General features: G+C 43.9%; 2 protein-coding genes across 5 annotated transcripts in view; one reads left to right on the forward strand and one right to left on the reverse strand.

Moving 5' to 3' along the window:
• Positions 1-608: 608 nt before the first annotated feature.
• LOC129842221 (transmembrane reductase CYB561D2) lies at positions 609-2,994 on the forward strand. Its single transcript, XM_055910680.1, has 4 exons — positions 609-758; positions 986-1,236; positions 1,370-1,407; positions 1,578-2,994. Exons 2-4 carry the CDS (start codon positions 1,110-1,112, stop codon positions 2,079-2,081), a joined length of 669 nt encoding a protein of 222 aa, XP_055766655.1. The 5' UTR covers positions 609-758; positions 986-1,109; the 3' UTR covers positions 2,082-2,994.
• Positions 2,995-4,637: 1,643 nt separating this feature from the next.
• The window catches only part of LOC129842205 (helicase ARIP4-like), a 40,894-nt gene continuing 25,925 nt past the window's right edge, over positions 4,638-19,606 (reverse strand). For 3 of the 4 annotated variants that reach the window (XM_055910654.1, XM_055910669.1, XM_055910662.1), the window contains exons 18-22: positions 19,393-19,589; positions 13,160-13,344; positions 12,568-12,657; positions 8,640-8,732; positions 4,638-8,405 (exon numbers count right to left, since the gene is read on the reverse strand). In XM_055910654.1, the coding sequence (XP_055766629.1) occupies positions 7,456-8,405; positions 8,640-8,732; positions 12,568-12,657; positions 13,160-13,344; positions 19,393-19,589 (1,515 nt within the window). In that variant the 3' untranslated portion in view covers positions 4,638-7,455. The remainder of the gene's footprint in view (positions 8,406-8,639; positions 8,733-12,567; positions 12,658-13,159; positions 13,345-19,392; positions 19,590-19,606) is intronic. The other variant, XM_055910670.1, reaches the window with a different exon arrangement.

Below are 19,606 nucleotides of genomic sequence, written 5' to 3' on the forward strand. Positions count from 1 at the left end.
GGAGGAATTGGAGCACATTGAGTAGTGAATGGAGGAGCACTGTGTCCATTGAGTGGTGCAGTTTGAAATGGGCGGTAGCCTATTCCAGGTGCCCATTTAACAGCAGTGCGCAACACACAGCACAATGCTACAATCATACCATGGCTCCACAGAGAGATCATTATGCACCATGATGAGTTTACAGACTGCATTATTCAAGATTTAGCAAACTACTTCTGGACATTCTGTTGTATTCTTGATTCCTTGTTCATTCTCTAGGCCTACTGCTCGGGGCTTGCTCTACTGGCAAAATCCGACTTTCCCCGTAAAATAATGATTAGGAAAGGTTAATCAGTGCAGTGAAGAAAAGACAATGTAGGCCAGCTGATGGTTTGTGCTCCATGATCATTCCTTTTTTTTTAGCATTTCCTTCTGAATATAACACAGTGTTGGTGCAACAGTTGGAATCCAGCCTGTTCCACAATGGAAATTAAGTAATTAACACCTCTCTTTATGTAGTCGGGTCATGATAAGGAAGAATGCGCTCAGCGCATTCCAAAAGCTTTGAAATACTAGAACGCAACTGCTTAACTGAACCACAATCCCCAAAATGCACCTGAGAAAGTAGGAAGCGAATAGTGATTCTTTCCACGTCACACCGCAGCCCGAATTTCAACGTCAAGCAAACGTCGCATAGTCATGCTGATTGAGAATAGAACATTGTGCGCAATTAAGGACCATTTTCATAATCTCTACGCAATTAAAATATTTACATTCCGGTAGGTATTAGTCTTATTTAGCAAAACGTGTGGTTATTGTGGTAGGCTACTGTTTGACGTGCTTATCCCACTCTCACTTGTCAATAACGGTTTGCAATAGCTTTCTCGTTAAGCATATTATACTTTACTGAATCAATTTAGTGAGGAACTTAATGGTGTTATGCTTTGGTATTAACTTTCACTATGTTTCGAGGAATATACAAAAAATTCAGCTTTTCTGTTTTCAGGAAAAGGAATCAACTCCCCCTTGTGGGGTAAAAAGGTAGCTGTGGGTTCAAATGTAATTGCCCTGACGTTGGATGCGCACAGTTCTACCTGTCCGTCTCTTGTACGAGGGAAAGGCGGGAAACCATGGCGAAACTCTCCGAATCAGAGCCACGAATTTACAGTTTTGGGAAAGTCGCATGTGGGATACTGACTCACGTGCTTTGTGTTGTCTTCACTGTGTTTATCACGGTATTGGCCAAGCCTGGAACAAGTGAGTAACCTAGCCTTGGCGCCAGAAGCAGAGCACCCATCAATGCTGTTCCATATCTGCATATAACACATGGAATACTTTATATTGAGTCGATGAAACGAGACAATATTTTCGGGGTTGATCTGTTTTTCAGGTTTGTTCTCCTGGCACCCTTTCCTGATGACATTGGCGGTAAGGTGACACATCTGTGTGTGCATAATGTAATCTGTGAATTCATCTCATTCAAATGTCTCAGAAGTGTTACAACAGTTCACGGTCATTCCATCTTTCCTCCACCACTCTCACCTTCTTTTCTTGCCGTTCTCTCCCCATCTCCTCTTGACCCCCCTCTTCCCTCTTAGTTCTCCCTCTGCATGACAGAGGCTGTGCTCCTCTTCTCTCCACATTGCTCTCCCATTCGGAAGCTTTCCCACAAGACCAAGGGGCGTGTCCACTGGATCCTGCAGTGCCTCTGTGCCAGCTGTGCCACCCTGGGCCTGGCATCCATCTTCTACAACAAGCACCTGAACGGCAAGCCCCACTTTGCCTCGTGGCACGGCCTGGTGGGCCTGGGGACATTGTGTGTTGTTGGGGTGCAGTCTCTGGCCGCTCTGCCCCTCCTCTACCACTCCCTGGCTAAGGGGTGGTCCCTGGCTAAGCTGAAGCGCTACCACGCAGCGTCTGGCCTAGTCACTTACCTGCTGGGAAGTGTCAGTCTGCTCCTGGGCATATGCTCAGTGTGGTTTACAGGTGCTGTGGGAGGATACACCTGGTACCTGGCAGCACTGTGCCCTACCCTCAGCACCCTGGTCATCATGAGCCAGGTGTCCAATACCTACATGGCTAAGAAACGGCTGGTGTCCTAACCAGGCAGGCCGCCAAAACCAAGCTCACAAACAGCAGCCATAAACTATTACTGTATTCAAATGAAGCTTTAATAAAGCTTTACTGTAAGGCTCGCCGTAGGGATATCTTTTGAAGACCAACCTGCATTCTGCCTAATGCCCAAAAGTACCAGTGCCTTACATTGGTGAAATGATGATTTTGTTACGTCTACTGCTGAACTATTTCTAATTTCAAAGTTTGGTCTTTGTATTTTAATTCTACCTTGAGCAAAAAAAGTGCACGGAATCACCAATGAGCATAGCTTAGCTGTTTTTCCCCCCATGTGATGACAGGCCTCGGTCTTTTTGAGTATTTAGTAGTGTATAGTACAGTAGTATTTTGTATCCGAGAGCCAAGGAGACAAAGAAAGCCTGTTATGTGTCTAAGGAAGTACTAATATTGGTTGTTAACTATGCAAAACAACTCCTAGGGGCCACTGATGCTGCTTGATTTTATTTGCCTTTAGGCTTGAATGGACCAATGCACATTTTTTTGTGATTGGTTTGTTTTTACAAGGTGATGCATTTGTGTGCTAGTTTACACTAAGGTGTGAAATTCCAGCCAAATACGTAAGATGTCATATTTACTGATGTGGTAGGCTGACTGCAATGAAGTGTCAAAAAACAGCGTAGTGTTTGCTCCCATACATTCTGTAAATCCATTACCCTCAATTGTCTTAATGAAAGGATGTACGCATAGTTTCATCATAACCGCATCATATTCAAATCCATTATCCTCACATGGGCGTTTCATAGATTTCCAGCTGCAAGAGTGCAATTGAAGGTCGAGTTGAACATAATTCATGGAATATACTGTAGATTATTACTGATCAATGTTGACATGTTTTGTCAAATCTATATTTTGATGTAATTTCAATAAAAAATACATTTTGCATATTGGTATGTTTCCATGTGCATATACAGTGCATTCGGAAAGTATTCAGACCCCTTGATTTTTTCCACGTTACAAAAAAAAAAAAATCAACAAAAAAAAATCCTCAATCTGCACACAATAACCCATGATGACAGAACGAAAACAGGTTTGACATTTTTGCTAATTTATAAAAAATAAAAACAGAAATACCTTATTTATATAAGTATTCAGACTCTTTGCTATGAGATATGACATTCAATCCAATGAATTAGGTTGACGCCCAGGTGCGTCTTGTTTCCATTCATCATCCTTGAGATGTGGTTAAATCAATTGATTGGACATGATTTGGAAAGGCACATACCTGTCTATATAAGGTCCCACAGTTGACAGTGCATGTCAGAGCAAAAACCAAGCCATGAGGTCAAAGGAATTGTCCATAGAGCTCCGAGACAGGATTGTGTCGAGGCACAGATCTGGGAAAGGGTAGCAAAAACAATAATTCTGCAGCATTGAAGGTCCCAAGAACACAGTGGCCTCCATCCTTAAATGGAAGAAGGTTGGAACCACCAAGACGCTTCTTAGAGCTGGCCGCCCAGCCAAACTAAGCAATCGGGGGAGAGGGGCCTTGTTCAGGGAGGTGACCAAGAACCCGATGGTCACTCTGACAGAGCTCCAGACAACCATCTCTGCAGCACTCCACCAATCAGGCCTTTATGGTAGAGTGCCAGACGGAAGCCACTCCTCAGTAAAAGGTACATGACAGCCCGCTTGGAGTTTGCCCAAAGGAACCTAAAGGACTCTGACCATGCAAATCAAGATTCTCTGTTCTGATGAAACTAAGATTGAACTCTTTGGCCTGAATGCTAAGCTTCACGTCGAGGAAACCTGGCACCATCCCTACGATGAAGCACGGTGGTGGCAGAATCATGCTGTGGGGATGTTTTTCAGGGACTGGGAGACTAGTCAGGACTGAGGGAAAGATGAATGAAGGAAAGTACAGAGAGATCCTTGATGAAAACCTGCTCCAGAGTGCTCAGGACCTCAGACTGGGGAGAAGGTTCACCTTCCAACAGGACAATGACCCTAAGCACATAGCCAAGACAACGCAGGAGTGGCTTTGGAACAAGTCTCTGAATGTCCTTGAGTGGCTCAGCCAGAGCCCGGACTTGAACCCGATCGAACATCTCTGGAGACCTGAAAAAAGCTGTGCAGCGACACTCTCCATCCAAACTGACAGACCTTGAGAGGATCTGCAGAAAAAAGAAAAAAAAAATAGGAGAAACTCCCCAATTACAGGTGTGCCAAGCTTGTAGCGTCATACCCAAGAAGACTCAAGGCTGTAATAACTGCCAAAGGTGCTTCAACAAAGTACTGCGTAAAGGGTCTGAATACTTCCGTAAATGTGATCAGTTTATTTTTTATAGATTTGCAAAGAAAACTAAACAAAACTGTTTTTGCTTTGTCATTATGGGGCATTGTGTGTATATTGTTGAGAACAATCTATTTAATCCATTTTAGAATAAGGCTGTAACATAAAATGTGGAAAAAGTCAAGGGGTCTGAATACTTTTCAAATGCACTGTAACTTCAAAAAACATCTGTGCGTAGAACATACAAAGCCCATCATTTTTTTTGTCAGTGTAATAATAAAATGAAGTAACAACGCAGGAGAAGTGTGTTTTATTGTGTTAAAATAACATTAACGAAGTAACACAGTTGTCATATGGGGGTGACGGGAGGGACACAGTCAGTCTGTGCCAATGCTCTGCTCTTCCACAGACACGGGTCAAAAGATCAACGTGGATAAAAAGAGAAGGGGGAAAAAAAGGAATTAAAAAAAATCAAATAATAATACAGCAGATGAATTTGTTTCCATCAATATAAATAAAGAATCTTGGTAAATTCATACAATAAGATAAATGACAAACTAGTCAAGGCAAGCTAACATTATCAAGTTGTTATAAAATAACACTTACTTAAAACAACATATAGATCATGTTCTCTTCATGATAACACTAAGAAATAATAAGCACAGTGAAACTATTTGGATTGAGAGGGAGGATGGGGATTCCTTCTCCAAGGAAATAGTGTTCCCTGTTAAAAGGACTGGGATGATTGGCTAAATCATTTGATAGACACAAGACATGGCCAATTAGAAAAAGGTTGAGGTTCCGAAGTGAGGTGGAAAAAACCATGATCAACTAGAAACAGGGTGTAAGGAAGAGGACAAGGAAGTAAGCAGTAGTGGGTGGGTAGAGTGGAGGTTGTGAGGAGTGTATGGTGAAATAGGGAGTAGAGCGTAAACTGAAACTCCACAAAAAAGTGTGAGTTACATAATAACTCCAGTAGGCTTATTCCATGTCCAATTGCAGATTTTATTCCAGTGGAGAAACAGAACCTTGAGGCCCGATCCATTCCACTCACAATGATTTTGACATGACATCACAGACCGAGAAAGGTACTGACCAACCACGGAGAAACTTTTGACTACTTTAATACACTGTAAGTAAATGTCCAAATACTTATGTAAAAAAAATTATTACGTATTCAAATGGGGGGACTAGACACATAGTGCTTTCATTTCTAAATGGTAAAACAGATACATTGCCTTCAGAAAATATTCACACCCCTTGACTTTTTCCACATTTTGTTGTTACAGCCTGCCTGAATTTAAAATGAATTGAGATTTTTTTTGTCACTGGCCTACACATAACACCCCACAATGTCAAAGTGGAATTATGTTTTTCAAAATGTTTACAAATTAATTCAAAAAGGAAAATCTGAAATGTCTTGAGTCAATAAGTATTCAACCCCTTTGTTAAAAAAAGTACACATTGAATATCCCTTTGAGCATGGTGAAGTTATTAATTACACTTTGGATGGTGTATCAATACACCCAGTCACTACAAAGATACAGGCGTACTTCCTTACTCAGTTGCCGGAAAGGAAGGAAACCGTTCAGGGATTTTACCATGAGGCCAATAGTAACTTTAAAACCGTTACAGAGTTGAATGGCTGTGATAGAAGAAAACTGAGGATGGAGCAACAACATTGTAGTTACTACACAATTCTAACATAATTGACGGTGTGAAATGAAAGAAGCCTGAACAGAAAAAAAATATTCTACACCATGCATTTTGTTTGCAACAAGGCACTAAAGTAATTTAGCAAAAAATGTGGCAAAGCAATTAACCTTTTGTCCTGAATACAAAGTGTATTGTATAGGCAAATCCAATGCAACAAATTACTGAGTACCACATGTTACGGGTATGCTTTTAATCGATAAGGACTGGGGAGTTTTTCCAGGATAAAAAATAAACAGAATGGAGCTAAGCACAGGTAACATCCTAAAGGAAAACCTGGTTCAGTTTGCTTTCCACCAGACACTGGGAGATGAAGTCACCTTTCAGCTAGACAATAACCTACAGAACAAGGCTAAATCTACACAAGTTGCTTTCCAAGAAGACTGAATGTTCCTGAGTGGTCAAGTTAGTTTTGACTTACATCTACTTGAATGATGAACAAATTTGAATTTTGAAAAGAATAATGGCCAAATGTTGCACAATCCAGGTGTGGAAAGCTCTTACAGACTTACCCAGAAAGATCCACAGCTGTAATCACTGTCTAAGGTGCTACTACAAAGTATTGATTCAGGGGGGGTGAATACTTATGTAAATGCGATGTCTGTATTTCATTTTCAAAACATGTTTTCACAAAACATATTCAATCTATTTTGAATTCAGGCTGTAACATCAAAATGTGCAATAAGTCAAGAGATGCGAATACTTTCTGAAGGCACTGTATGTATGAAAATACACAAAAAAAGGGTGATATTTTGTACTGTTGCCTCATGAAAAACTTGATCTCAAATTTTGCTGGAGTATAGAGGCAAATGTAAAAATGTTAGCTTCACTGTCCAAATAAATTTATAGGGGAGTGTATATTGTCTTCTCATCCTTTCCAACTGGGTTTGCTACAATGTCTATCAAACAGCTAACGGCTCTAAAATCAAATTTTTTTATATTTTGAATGCAAACGGTCCAACAGACGATCACATAGTACCATCTGATGTGCGCTCCGAGGAGTCCTGGCAGGCCTCAGTAATCGTCATGGGGGTAAAATAACTGCACGGCCATGCTAGAAGACATAGCGGTGGAGGCAGTGCTTAGAAGCCCCATGTTCAACCAACTGGTCCCCTACAACAACAAGTCCATCCATTCCCACCCATGGTCTCCGGTGCTCAGGCTCACCAACCTCAGGGGCTCGGGCAAATCTTCAGTCTCTTCAGTAAGATATTCAGCATAAGGATTTTGTTACTTTGTCTTGGTAAGCACATTGAGGTACGCCTCGTTCCCTCTCACTTGCCCGCTCATAGGAGTCTGTGTGTGTGTGTGTGTGGAGGGGGGCTAAGAGGGTTAGCCAGGTTAGGGCGGGGAGTTGTTTGTTTTTGCAACTTATCCACTCAGGGTTAACGAATGCTGGCTCATTGTCCTGTTACCTCGATGACGTCATCGTCCGAGCTGCTGCCGCCGTTGTCCGTGGACATGTGATGGGTGTCAGGCCGGCTCAGGGCTGCACCCAGGAGGCTGGAGGGGGAAGAGGGGTAGTGGGAGAGGAAACTGGAGCTTCCTCCAGAGCTGGCTGGGCCTCCTCCCAGGGTGTTGGGGTACATCCTGGGATCAGGCAGCAGGGACTGACTGTAGTTCAGAGGGAAGCCTGGGGACAGAAGGTCGGCCACACTGGGATTCATTAGGTAGGGGGGCAGGGTGGTGGAGGCAGAGGACACAGGCATGGTGTTGGTGGAGGAGGAGGTGGTGGAGGAGGAGGGGAGGTGTCCGTTGCTTCCTGTGGCTGAGGAGGCGTGGTTGAGGAGGTCCGCCCCTGCCGAGGGGAACATGGCCTGCAGGTCTCCCAGAGTCTGTCCTGCTGACTGGAGGAAGGGGGATGAGGAATTGCCTCCCATCAGCAGCGGGTGGCTCATGTGTCCCTCCAAGGCCTGGTTCAGGGGGGGGAAGCTGAGGCCGCCGCTGCCCAGGGAGAGGCCGGGGAAACCGGCTGCTGTCGAGCTGCGTTTGCCCCCTGCCTGCTTGTGTCCACGGCTCTCGGCCATCTTGCGTTTGGAGCGTTGCAGAGCGTCGCTGATGCTCATTCCGATGTCATCTCTGAACTGCCGGCTGTGGTCCGATTCTGTGGTTTGATTGTGCTGCTGCGTTCTTCCCCCTCCCCCTCTGTCCCCTGTAAACGTGTCCGATGGTGATGGCAGCTCATTGCCCACGGTGACGGTATCCGCGGTGACGGCGTAGTGGCTGAGCTCGCGTAGGATCTCGGGGCTCTCGGGGGTGGAGGGCCACAAGGCGCTGTCTGGGGTCAGCCGTTGGCGCTCCGCGGGAGACGAACAGCCGTTACCGATGGCGTGAAGTGAAACCTGGGAACCTGAGGAAAATAGAGGGTAAAAATGGAGAGTAACTATTCATTTTTCAAACAGTGCTACAACTAGATTCCCTTTAGTCTGCATATTGATGAGGTCTCACTACTTGTGACCCCCAGGGCTCGGTACTAGGTCCACTCTGGTTCTCTCTGTAGTCTGTTCACCAAGTCAATTGGATCTATCATATCCTGTCAAAAGGATTCCTTATCAAATGTAATGTAATTTAACTTATAGTGCACCTCTGTTGGTAGCAGTTCCTCCCTGCACTGCTCTGCTGAGCTTCCCTGAGCGGACGGCAAAAATCCTGCCATCATTGGTCTTGATGTAGGTACCTGTGAGGAAGACTCCAGTTAATGGATGATAGCAAATCAAACTTTGTCATATGCACAGGATACAGAAAAGTTAACGCAGTGCAATTAAATGCTTACTTGCAAGCTCTCCTCTCACGACAACAACTAATAAAAGTATAAAAAGGTATTCAGACAAAAATAAGGTTGCAAGGAAGCACCAGTCAGTTTTGATGCTTAGGTTAATGTACCGAGCCCTTTATCTAAATGAGATAACTTGGGGAATTCAGGTGCCCATGTAGCTGTTGTAAACCACTCTCTAAGGTGTGTACAGTATTTGGATTAGAATATGTAGAGAAGTAATTTGACGACATGCAGGTAAATATGGGGCCACAGCTTCTACAGTATACAGTGCATTCGGAAAGTATTCAAACCGCTTTACTCTATCAACATTTTGTTACGTCACAGCCATACTTTAACATGACCTTTCCCCCGCTCATCAAACTACACAATGACAAAGCAAAAACAAAAATACATTTTTGCAAATGTATATGCACTGCTCAAAAAAATAAAGGGAACACTAAAATAACACATCCTAGATCTGAATGAATGAACTATTCTTATTAAATACTTTTTTCTTTACATAGTTGAATGTGCTGACAACAAAATCACACAACAATTATCAACGGAAATTTATCAACACATGGAGGTCTGGATTTGGAGACACTCAAAATTAAAGTGGAAAACCACACTACAGGCTGATCCAACTTTGATGTAATGTCCTTAAAATAAGTAAAAATGAGGCTCAGTAGTGTGTGTGGCCTCCACATGCCTGTATGACCTCCCTACAACGCCTGGGCATGCTCCTGATGAGGTGGCGGATGGTCTCCTGAGGGATCTCCTCCCAGACCTGGACTAAAGCATTCGCCAACTCCTGGACAGTCTGTGGTGCAACGTGGCGTTGGTGGATGGAGCGAGACATGATGTCCCAGATGTGCTCAATTGGATTCAGGTCTGGGGAACGGACGGGCCAGTCCATAGCATCAATGCCTTCCTCTTGCAGGAACTGCTGACACACTCCAGCCACATGAGGTCTAGCATTGTCTTGCATTAGGAGGAACCCAGGGCCATCCGCACCAGCATATGGTCTCACAAGGGGTCTGAGGATCTCATCTCGGTACCTAATGGCAGTCAGGCTACCTCTGGCGAGCACATGGAGGGCTGTGCGGCCCACCAAAGAAATGCCACCCCACACCATGACTGACCCACCGCCAAACCGGTCATGCTGGAGGATGTTGCAGGCAGCAGAACGTTCTCCACGGTGTCTCCAGACTCGGTCACGTCTGTCACATGTGCTCAGTGTGAACCTGCTTTCATCTGTGAAGAGCACAGGGCGCCAGTGGCGAATTTGCCAATCTTGGTGTTCTCTGGCAAATGCCAAACGTCATGCACGGTGTTGGGCTGTAAGCACAACCCCCACCTGTGGACGTCGGGCCCTCATACCACCCTCATGGAGTCTGTTTCTGACCGTTTGAGCAGACATGCACATTTGTGGCCTGCTGGAGGTCATTTTGCAGGGCTCTGGCAGTGCTCCTCCTTGCACAAAGGGGGAGGTAGCGGTCCTGTTGCCCTCCTACGGCCTCCTCCACGTCTCCTGATGTACTGGCCTGTCTCCTGGTAGCGCCTCCATGCTCTGGACACTACGCTGACAGACACAGCAAACCTTCTTGCCACAGCTCGCATTGATGTGCCATCCTGGATGAGCTGCACTACCTGAGCCACTTGTGTGGGTTGTAAACTCCGTCTCATGCTACCACTAGAGTGAAAGCCCCGCCAGCATTCAAAAGTGACCAAAACATCAGCCAGGAAGCATACGAACTGAGAAGTGGTCTGTGGTCACCACCTGCAGAACCACTCCTTTATTGGGGGTGTTTTGCTAATTGCCTATAATTTCCACCTGTTGTCTATTCCATTTGCACAACAGCATGTGAAATTTATTGTCAATCAGTGTTGCTTCCTAAGTGGACAGTTTGATTTCACAGAAGTGTGATTGACTTGGAGTTACATTGTGTTGTTTAAGTGTTCCCTTTATTTTTTTGAGCAGTGTATATTTTTTTTACTGAAATATCACATTACATAAGTATTCAGACCCTTTACGCAGTACTTTGTTGAAGAACCTTTGGCAACGATTACAGCCTCGAGTCCCCTTGGGTATGACGCTACAAGCCTGACACACCTGTAATTGGGGAGTTACTCCCATTCTTCTCTGCAGATCCTCTCAAGGTCTGTCAGTTTGGATGGGGAGCATTGCTGCACAGCTTTTTTCAGGTCTCTCCAGAGATGTTCCATCGGGTTCAAGTCCGGGCTCTGGCTGGGCCACTCAAGGACATTCAGAGACTTGTTCCGAAGCTACTCCTGCGTTGTCTTGGCTATGTGCTTAGGGTCTTGTCCTGTTGGAAGGTGAACCTTCTCCCAGTCTGAGGTCCTGAGCGCTCTGGAGCAGGTTTACATCAAGGATCTCTCTGTACTTTCCTTCGTTCATCTTTCCCTTGATCCTGACTAGTCTCCCAGTCCCTGCCGCTGAAAAATATCCCCACAGCATGATGCTGCCACCACCATGCTTCACCGTAGGGATGATGTGCCCTTTACTGAGGAGTGGCTTCTGTATGGCAACTACCATAAAGGCCTGATTGGTGGAGTGCTGCAGAGATGGTTGTCCTTCTGGAAGGTTCTCCCATCTCCACAGAGGAACTCTGGAGCTCTGTCAGAGTGACCATCGGGTTCTTGGTCACCTCCTTGACCAAGGCCCTGCTCCCCCGATTGCTCAGTTTGGCCAGGGGGCCAGCTTTAGGATGAGTTTAGGTGGTTCCAAACTTCTTCCATTTAAATATGATGGAGGCCACTGTGTTCTTGCAGACCTTTCAATGCTGCAGACATGTTTTGGTACCCTTCCCCATATCTGTGCCTTGACACAATCCTGTCTCGGAGCACTACCGACAATTCCTTCGACCTCATGGCTTGGTTTTTGCTCTGACATGCACTCTCAACTCCGGGACCTTATATAGACAGGTGTGTGCCTTTCCAAATCATGTCCAATCAATTGAATTTCCCACAAGTGGACTCCAATTAAGTTGTAGAAACATATCAAAAACGATCAATGGAAACAGGATGCACCTGACCTCAATTTCAAGTCTCATAGCAAAGGGTCTGAATACTTATGTAAATAAGGTATGTTTTTTATACATTTGCATACATTTCTAAAAATCTGTTTTCCCTCTGTCATTATGGGGTATTATGTGTAGATTGATGAAAGAAAAAAATGTATTTAATACATTTTAGATTAAGGCTGTAATGTAACAAAATGTGGGAAAAAAGAACGGGTCTGAATACTTTTCAAATGCACTGTATATAGTGCCTTCAGAAAGTATTCATACCCCTTGACATATTCCACATTTTGCTGTGTTACAGCCTGAATTCAAAATGGATTATTTAAAAAAAATTCTCTGGGGAAGAGTATAAAACAATTTCTAGAGTGTTGAAAGTTTCCAAGAGCACAGTGGTCTCCATTGGCAAATGGAAAAAATATGGAAAAACCCAGACTCTGCCTAGACCTCGTAGTCGCAGCTGAAGATGCTTCTACAAAGTATTGACTCAGGGGTGTAAATATTTATGTAAATTTGATATTTCATTTTCAATAAAATGTGCTAACATTTCTAAAAGCATGTTTTCACTTTGTCATTATTGGGTATTGTGTGTACCGGTAGATGGGTGATAAAAAAAAATTATCTAATACATTTTGAATTCAGGCTGTAACAAAATGTGGAATAAGTCAAGAGGTATGAATAATTTCTGAAGGCTCTGTAGGCTGTGTTCTTGTTACCTTTTGACCCTTTGATCATGTGGATACTCTCTCCTGCACCGATACGGGCCTGGACATCAGTGGTGCTGTTGGCTCCTGGGATCACTATATCTGAGAGGTCAAAAACAAGGAGTTAGACATACTGATTTTGTATCATTTTTTTTTTTTTTTAATTAAATTATTCTAACCTTCTAAAATTGCTTCAAGTTGGAATGGTCAACTTAACATAGCTGCATGACAAATGGCACCCTATTCCCTATGCTGGTCAAAAGTAGTGAACTATATAGGGAATAGGGTACTATTTGGGACATAGACCGGTGTTATAGGGTCTATCCTAATGCAGCCCCACAGTGTTTCAATTATTCCTTCAATTCTTAAAACTTACCCTTAGGCCGTGTTCAGTAGGCACAACATGTAAGAAAGTGCTCTGAAAAGGGGAGTTACTATCTAAACGTAATCCAATAAGAAAAGCTAATTTCCATTTTACGTCGCAAACCATTTTGCTACAGTGTGCCCTAATGAACAGGACCAGGGCAAGCGTATCAGTGTTAATCAACACCAATTCTATTCAATTCAAACTTTTAAAATGTCCCCGCAGGGAAATGTATTGTACCAGTGGTAGTGACAATCCTCTGGACGTAGACGCCAGCCTTCTGCAGGTAGTTGACGGGGTAGCCGACCCCTGAGCTGGAGCCTGCCACACCCATGCCCGCCATGCGAGGCATCATAGGAATGGGGGTGGACTGGACGGGCCGGACGCTGGCCACGGGCTTCTCATCACCCCGAGCTCTGGGACGCCTAGTGGATTCAAAACACACAAGGATGAGGATCATACACAGTCTGATGTGGTTCAGATGGCATGGTTGAATTTGGAGGCTAGAAGGATGAATCTCATGAAACCAGTTTTAACCATGTCTGTAGAAAATAGTTACAAAACCATGATGCACCTGCAAAAATATACTATTGTTCTCAAGAGTAAGATGCATTGTTTATGTTAGTGTCTAATTTTCTTTAGAATTTTGTAAACGTTCACCCCTAATTCTCATTACCGAAATGCGTCCGGATTAAATTCTCAGGTCATTTTATACAAATTTAATTTAGAAAAAACAAACTTAATTATAATAAAACACAATGTTGCTGTAGTATTTCCATAATTCATAACAACGGTAAACTAGCTGAAGTTTACATTTGACTAAAATGTTTATTATATAAAAACAGTGTCTGTGGACATGTCTCATTACCGTAACACCTTTTCAAGTTCCTGTAAAACCTCAATCAGTTTTTAAATACAATTTTATTCACCCATGATGCATCATCTAGATGAGTAGTCCTTAGATGAGCACAAGCTAAAAAGGTGCTACAGAACAGCAACTGATGCCGCTCTAGCGGGAGAAATCAAAAAGATGAATATCACACCCAATCACCACACTGGCGGGTAAGTAATACTGTCAAACACCATCATTCCACTATTAGCGCGAGATATATTATGGACATTTTCGGAAATTACACAATGCAGAACCTCTATGTGAAGCACCTTTAAGTTCATTTCTTTGCTTGTATGCCTTCAAACCATTACCTTACCAACATGTATAAATGGACTTTAGTGATGTGGTCAATTGTTTGCTGACTCATAATGGTTGTCTCCTATTATTTGCAGATTTAGCTAAGGGCCTCATTACCATGACCCTTTGCTATGACACTCAAAATTGAGCTCAGGTGCATCCTGTTTCCATTGATCATCCTTGAGATGTTTCTACAACTTGATTGGAGTCCACTTGTGATAAATTCAATTGACCGGCACACACCTGTCTATATAAAAGGTCCCACAGTTGACAGTGCATGTCAGATCAAAAACAAAGCCACGAGGTCTAAGGAACCGCCGTAGAGCTCCAAGACAGGATTGTGTCGAGGCACAGATCTAAGGAAAGGTACCAAAACATTTCTGCAGCATTGAAAGGTCCCCAAGAACACAGTGGCCTCCATCATTCTTAAATGGAAGAAGTTTGGAACCACCAAGACTCTTCCTAGAGCTGGCTGTCCGGCCAAACTGAGCATCAAGGGAGAAGGGCCTTGGTCAGGGAGGTGACCAAAAACCCCATGGTCACTGACAGAGCTCCAGAGTTCCTCTGTGGAGAAGAGAGAACCTTCCAGAAGGACAACCATCTCTGCAGCACTCCACCAATGAGGCCTTTATGGTAGTGGCCAGACAGAAGCCACTACTCAGTAAAAGGCACATGACAGCCTGCTTGGTGTTTGCCATAAGGCTCCTAAAGACTCGCAGAACATGAGAAACAAGACTCTCTGGTCTGATGAAACCAAGATTGAACTCTTTGACCTGAATGCCAAACGTCACGTCTGGAGGAAACCTGGCACCATCCCGAGAGTGAAGTATGGGTGGTGGCAGCATCATGCTGTGGGGATGTTTTTCAGCGGCAGGGACTGGGAGACTAGACAGGATCGAGGCAAAGATGAACGGAGCAAAGTACAGAGAGATCCTTGATGAAAACCTGCTCCGATCAAGACCTCAGACTGGGGTGAAGGTTCACCTTCCAATAGGACAACGACCCTAAGCACACAGCCAAAACAACGCAGGTGTGGCTTCGGGACAAGACTCTGAATGTCCTTGAGTGGCCCAGCCAGAGCTCGGACTTGAACCTGATCAAACATCTCTGGAGACCTGAAAATGTCTGTGCAGCGACGCTCCCCATCCAACTGGACAGAGCTTGAGAGGATCTGCAGAGAAGAATGGGAGAAACTCCCCAAATGGGAATGGGGGAAACTCTGCCAAGCTTGTAGCATCATACTCAAGAAGACTCGAGGCTGTAATCGCTGCCAAATGTGCCAAAGTACTGAGTAAAGGGTCTGAATACGTATGTAAATGTGATATTAAATTTGCAAACATTTCTAAAAACAATTTTTTTTGCTTTGTCATTATGGTTATTGTGTGTAGATTAATGAGGGGGGGGGGGGGGGACTAATCAATCCATTTTAGAATAAGGCTGTAATATAACAAAATGTGGAAAAAGTGAAGCTCAATTTTGTTTGGTATTCTGTGGATTTCATTTAGAGAAGCCCATGTTATCACACACACACACACGAGGCTGCAGCCACTAGCTAGCTTGTCACTTGACGTTTGAAGTTACTGCCATTCTGCCCATGGAGCAGTGACAGTGTTCTATTGAGCAGCGACCACTCTTTGACCATGGCCATAATGACATACTATTTACTTTAAATCGTGCTTAATCCTCTGAGTAAACCGTCTAACTTTCAAACCATGTACGATTCATAAACAATGAATTAAATCATTTTATGGGTGAACACCCTACAGAAAACCTAGTTTTTTATTTTTTATTTTTCTCCCCTTTTCTCCCCAATTTTCGTGGTATCCAATCGCTAGTAATTACTATCTTGTCTCATCGCTACAACTCCCGTACGGGCTCGGGAGAGACGAAGGTCGAAAGCCATGCGTCCTCCGAGGCACAACCCAACCAAGCCGCACTGCTTCTTTAACACAGCGTGCCTCCAACCCGGAAGCCAGCCGCACCAATGTGTCGGAGGAAACACCGTGCACCTGGCCCCCTTGGTTAGCGCGCACTGCGCCCAGCCCGCCACAGGAGTCGCTGGAGCGCGATGAGACAAGGAAATCCCTACCGGCCAAACCCTCCCTAACCCGGACGACGCTAGCCCAATTGTGCGTCTCCCCACGGACCTCCCGGTCGCGGCCGGCTCCAACAGAGCCTGGGGGCAAACCCAGAGACTCTGGTGGCGCAGTTAGCACTGCGATGCAGTGCCCTAGACCACTGCGTCACCCGGGAGGCCAGAAAACCTAGTTATTTTTGACAAAAAAGAAGATTCAGAAGATGACAGAAAACAAGATTCATTAAGGTAATGAGAAAATACCTTTTAACAATTACATTTGAAATCTATGAATTAGGTTCGACTCAGGCCTTTTCATTAGGTGAGCAATGTTAAATTATTAGAAATTGGTTTGTTTACAACTTTTGGGGCTTTGAAAACGGTGGAAATTGTGATAAAATGCATAATATCTGATATATAAACATATTAATATTACGAAATAGACAAATACAGATCCTAATTCAAGTGATCCAAGAGGAATTTGGTGATTTTTGTTGTCAAATGCCAGTTGTTACAATGATTTAAAAGGGATCATTTGTTTGGATAGGTAGTACTTTAGGCTTGCACAGCCCTATTGAAGTATTTGCAGGCGGTTCCACACGGGTGTGGTTCCTGAGTTAATTAAGCAATAAACATCATCATGCTTAAAAATACCCAGTTGCCCAATGTTTTTGACCTACTATGGCTAGAATAAAACGTCTCAGTGACTTTGAAAGAGAGGTCTCAAATGAGCATGGGGGGGTTTAAAGAGTGTGTGTGTGTCTCAGTCACCAGATCTCAACCCAATTGAACACTTACAGTTGAAGTCGGAAGTTTACATATGTTTGGGAGTCATTAAAAACACGTTTTTCAACCACTCCACAAATTTCTTGTTAACAAACTATAATTTTGGCAAGTTGGTTAGGACATCTACTTTGTGCATGACACAAGTCATTTTTCCAACAATTGTTCACTGTATCACAATTCCAGTGGGTCAGAAGTTTAAATACACTAAGTTGACTGTGCCTTTTAACAGCTTGGAAAATTCCAGAAAATGGATGTCATGGCTTTAGAAGCTTCTGATAGGCTAATTGACATAATTTGAGTAAATTGGAGGTGTACACCTGTGGATGTATTTCAAGTCCTACCTTCAAACTCAGTGCCTCTTTGCTTGACATCATGGGAAAAGCAAAAGAAAATCAGCCAAGAGCTCGACATTTTTTTTGTAGACCTCCACAAGTCCACAAAATGTTCAAATGCCTGAAGGTACCACGTTCATCTGTACAAACAATAGTATGCAAGTACAAACACCATGGGACCACTCAGGAAGGAAATGGGTTCTGTCTCCTAGAGATGAACGTACTTTGGTGCGAAAAGTGCAAATCAATCCCAGAACAACAGCAAAGGACCTTGTGAAGATGCTGGAGGAAACGGGTACAAAAGTATCTATATCCACAGTAAAACGAGTCCTATATCGACATAACCTGAAAGTCCGCTCAGCAAGGAAGAAGCCACTGCTCCAAAACCGTCATAAAAAAGCCAGACTACGGTTTGCAACTGCACATGGGGACAAAGATCATACTTTTTTGAGAAATGTCCTCTGGTCTGATGAAACAAAAATATAACTGTTTGGCCATAATGACCATCGTTATGTTTGGAGGAAAAAGGGGGAGGCTTGCAAGCCGAAGAACACCATCCCAACCATGAAGCACTGGGGGTGGCAGCATCATGTTGTGGTTTGCTGCTTTGCTGCAGGAGGGTCAGGTGCACTTCACAAAATAGATGGCAACATGAGGCAGGAAAATTATGTGGATATATTGAAGCAACATTAGTCAGGAAGTTAAAGCTTGGTTGCAAATGGGTCTTCCAAATGGACAATGACCTGGAGCATACTTCCAAAGTTGTGGCAAAATGGCTAATTAATGGGATTTCAGACGTAAGAGGTTAAACAATTTAAACTTAGGTCAAACATTTCGGGTAGCCTTCCACAGCTTCCCACAATAAGTTGGGTGAATTTTGGCCCATTCCTCCTGACAGAGCTGGTGTAACTGAGTCAGGTTTGTAGGCCTCCTTGCTTGGACACGCTTTTCCAGTTCTGCCCACAAATTGTCTGTAGGATTAAGGTCAGGGCTTTGTGATGGCCACTCCAATACCTTGACTTTGTTGTCCTTAACTTCTTATGGCTGCAGGGGCAGTATTGAGTAGCTTGGATGAAAGGTGCCCAGAGTAAACGGCCTGCTCCTCAGTCCCAGTTACTAATGTATGCATATTATTATTAGTATTAGATAGAAAACACTCATAAGTTTCTAAAACTGTTTGAATTATGTCTGTGAGTATAACAGAACTCATATGGCAGGCAAGAACCTGAGAAAAAATCCAAACAGGAAGTGAGAATTCTGAGAGTGGTCGATGTTAAAGTCAACGCCTATTCAATTCCCCGTAATATATGGATCTGTTTGCACTTCCTACGCCACTAGATGTCAACAGTCAGTAGAACGTGGAATGAAGCTTATGCTGTGTTGTGGGACCGGATGGGAGGTGTTTGAGTCAGTGGTCTGGCAGAGTGCCAGTTCTTGGTCACGCACTTTCCTCATGATATCGCCATGCGTTCCATTACTTCTAGAGACTGAAAAGAATGCTCCGGTAGGAATGTTATTGGATATATATGATAACAACATCCTGAAGATTGATTCTCTACTTAGTTTGACCAGTTTATTCGACTTGTAATATAACTTTTTGAAGTTTTCGTCCAACGTTTGCCTGCATCTGTGTGAGCGTTTGGACACGTGTACTACACATGCTAGCAAAAGTAGCTAATTGGACATAAGTAATGGACATTATCGAACAAAACAACAATTTATTGTGGAACTAGGATTCCTGGCACTGCATTCTGATGAAGATAATCAAAGGTAAGGGAATATTCATGATGTAATTTCGTATTTCTGTTGACTCCAACATGGCGGCTAATTTGGCTATTGTTCTGAGCGCCGTCTCAGATTATTGCATGGTTTGTTTTTTCCGTAACGTTTTTTAAAATCTGACACAGCAGTTGCATTAAGGAGAGGTATATCTATAATTCCATGTGTATAAGGAGCATTGAAGCTGTTCTGGCTCGTGGTGGCCCAATGCCCTACTAAGATACAATGCTGGTGTTTCCTTTATTTTAGCAGTTACCTGTCTGTTAGTGCTGTGATAGCGCAGGTAAGAGAATGGAGAGAGATTGTCACTCACCAGTTGCGCTGGTTAAAGGCTGGGATGTTGATGAGGGTCTGGTCACTGGTTGGGTAGTAGTGGGCGTAGGAGGGGCGAGAGTAGGGCACGGAGGCACGCTTCTCGTCCTCGTAGCTCTTCTTAGCGGCTCTCTTCTCTGCTTTAGTGAGCTTGGACTCCTTCCGGTCCACCAGCAGAGACTCATGGTGGAAGGGTTCCTGGTAGGGTACAGATC

Source organism: Salvelinus fontinalis, chromosome 3, assembly GCF_029448725.1.
Source record: "Salvelinus fontinalis isolate EN_2023a chromosome 3, ASM2944872v1, whole genome shotgun sequence".
NCBI lineage: Eukaryota > Metazoa > Chordata > Actinopteri > Salmoniformes > Salmonidae > Salvelinus > Salvelinus fontinalis.

Excerpts from the sequence above, each read along its gene's own strand:
- LOC129842221 (XM_055910680.1), top strand. The coding sequence starts at position 1,110 with ATGGCGAAACTCTCCGAATCAGAGCCACGAATTTACAGTTTTGGGAAA. Across the intron at positions 1,237-1,369 it reads ATTGGCCAAGCCTGGAACAA|GTTTGTTCTCCTGGCACCCT; the intron begins GTGAGTAACCTA and ends TCTGTTTTTCAG. Across the intron at positions 1,408-1,577 it reads CTTTCCTGATGACATTGGCG|TTCTCCCTCTGCATGACAGA; the intron begins GTAAGGTGACAC and ends CTTCCCTCTTAG.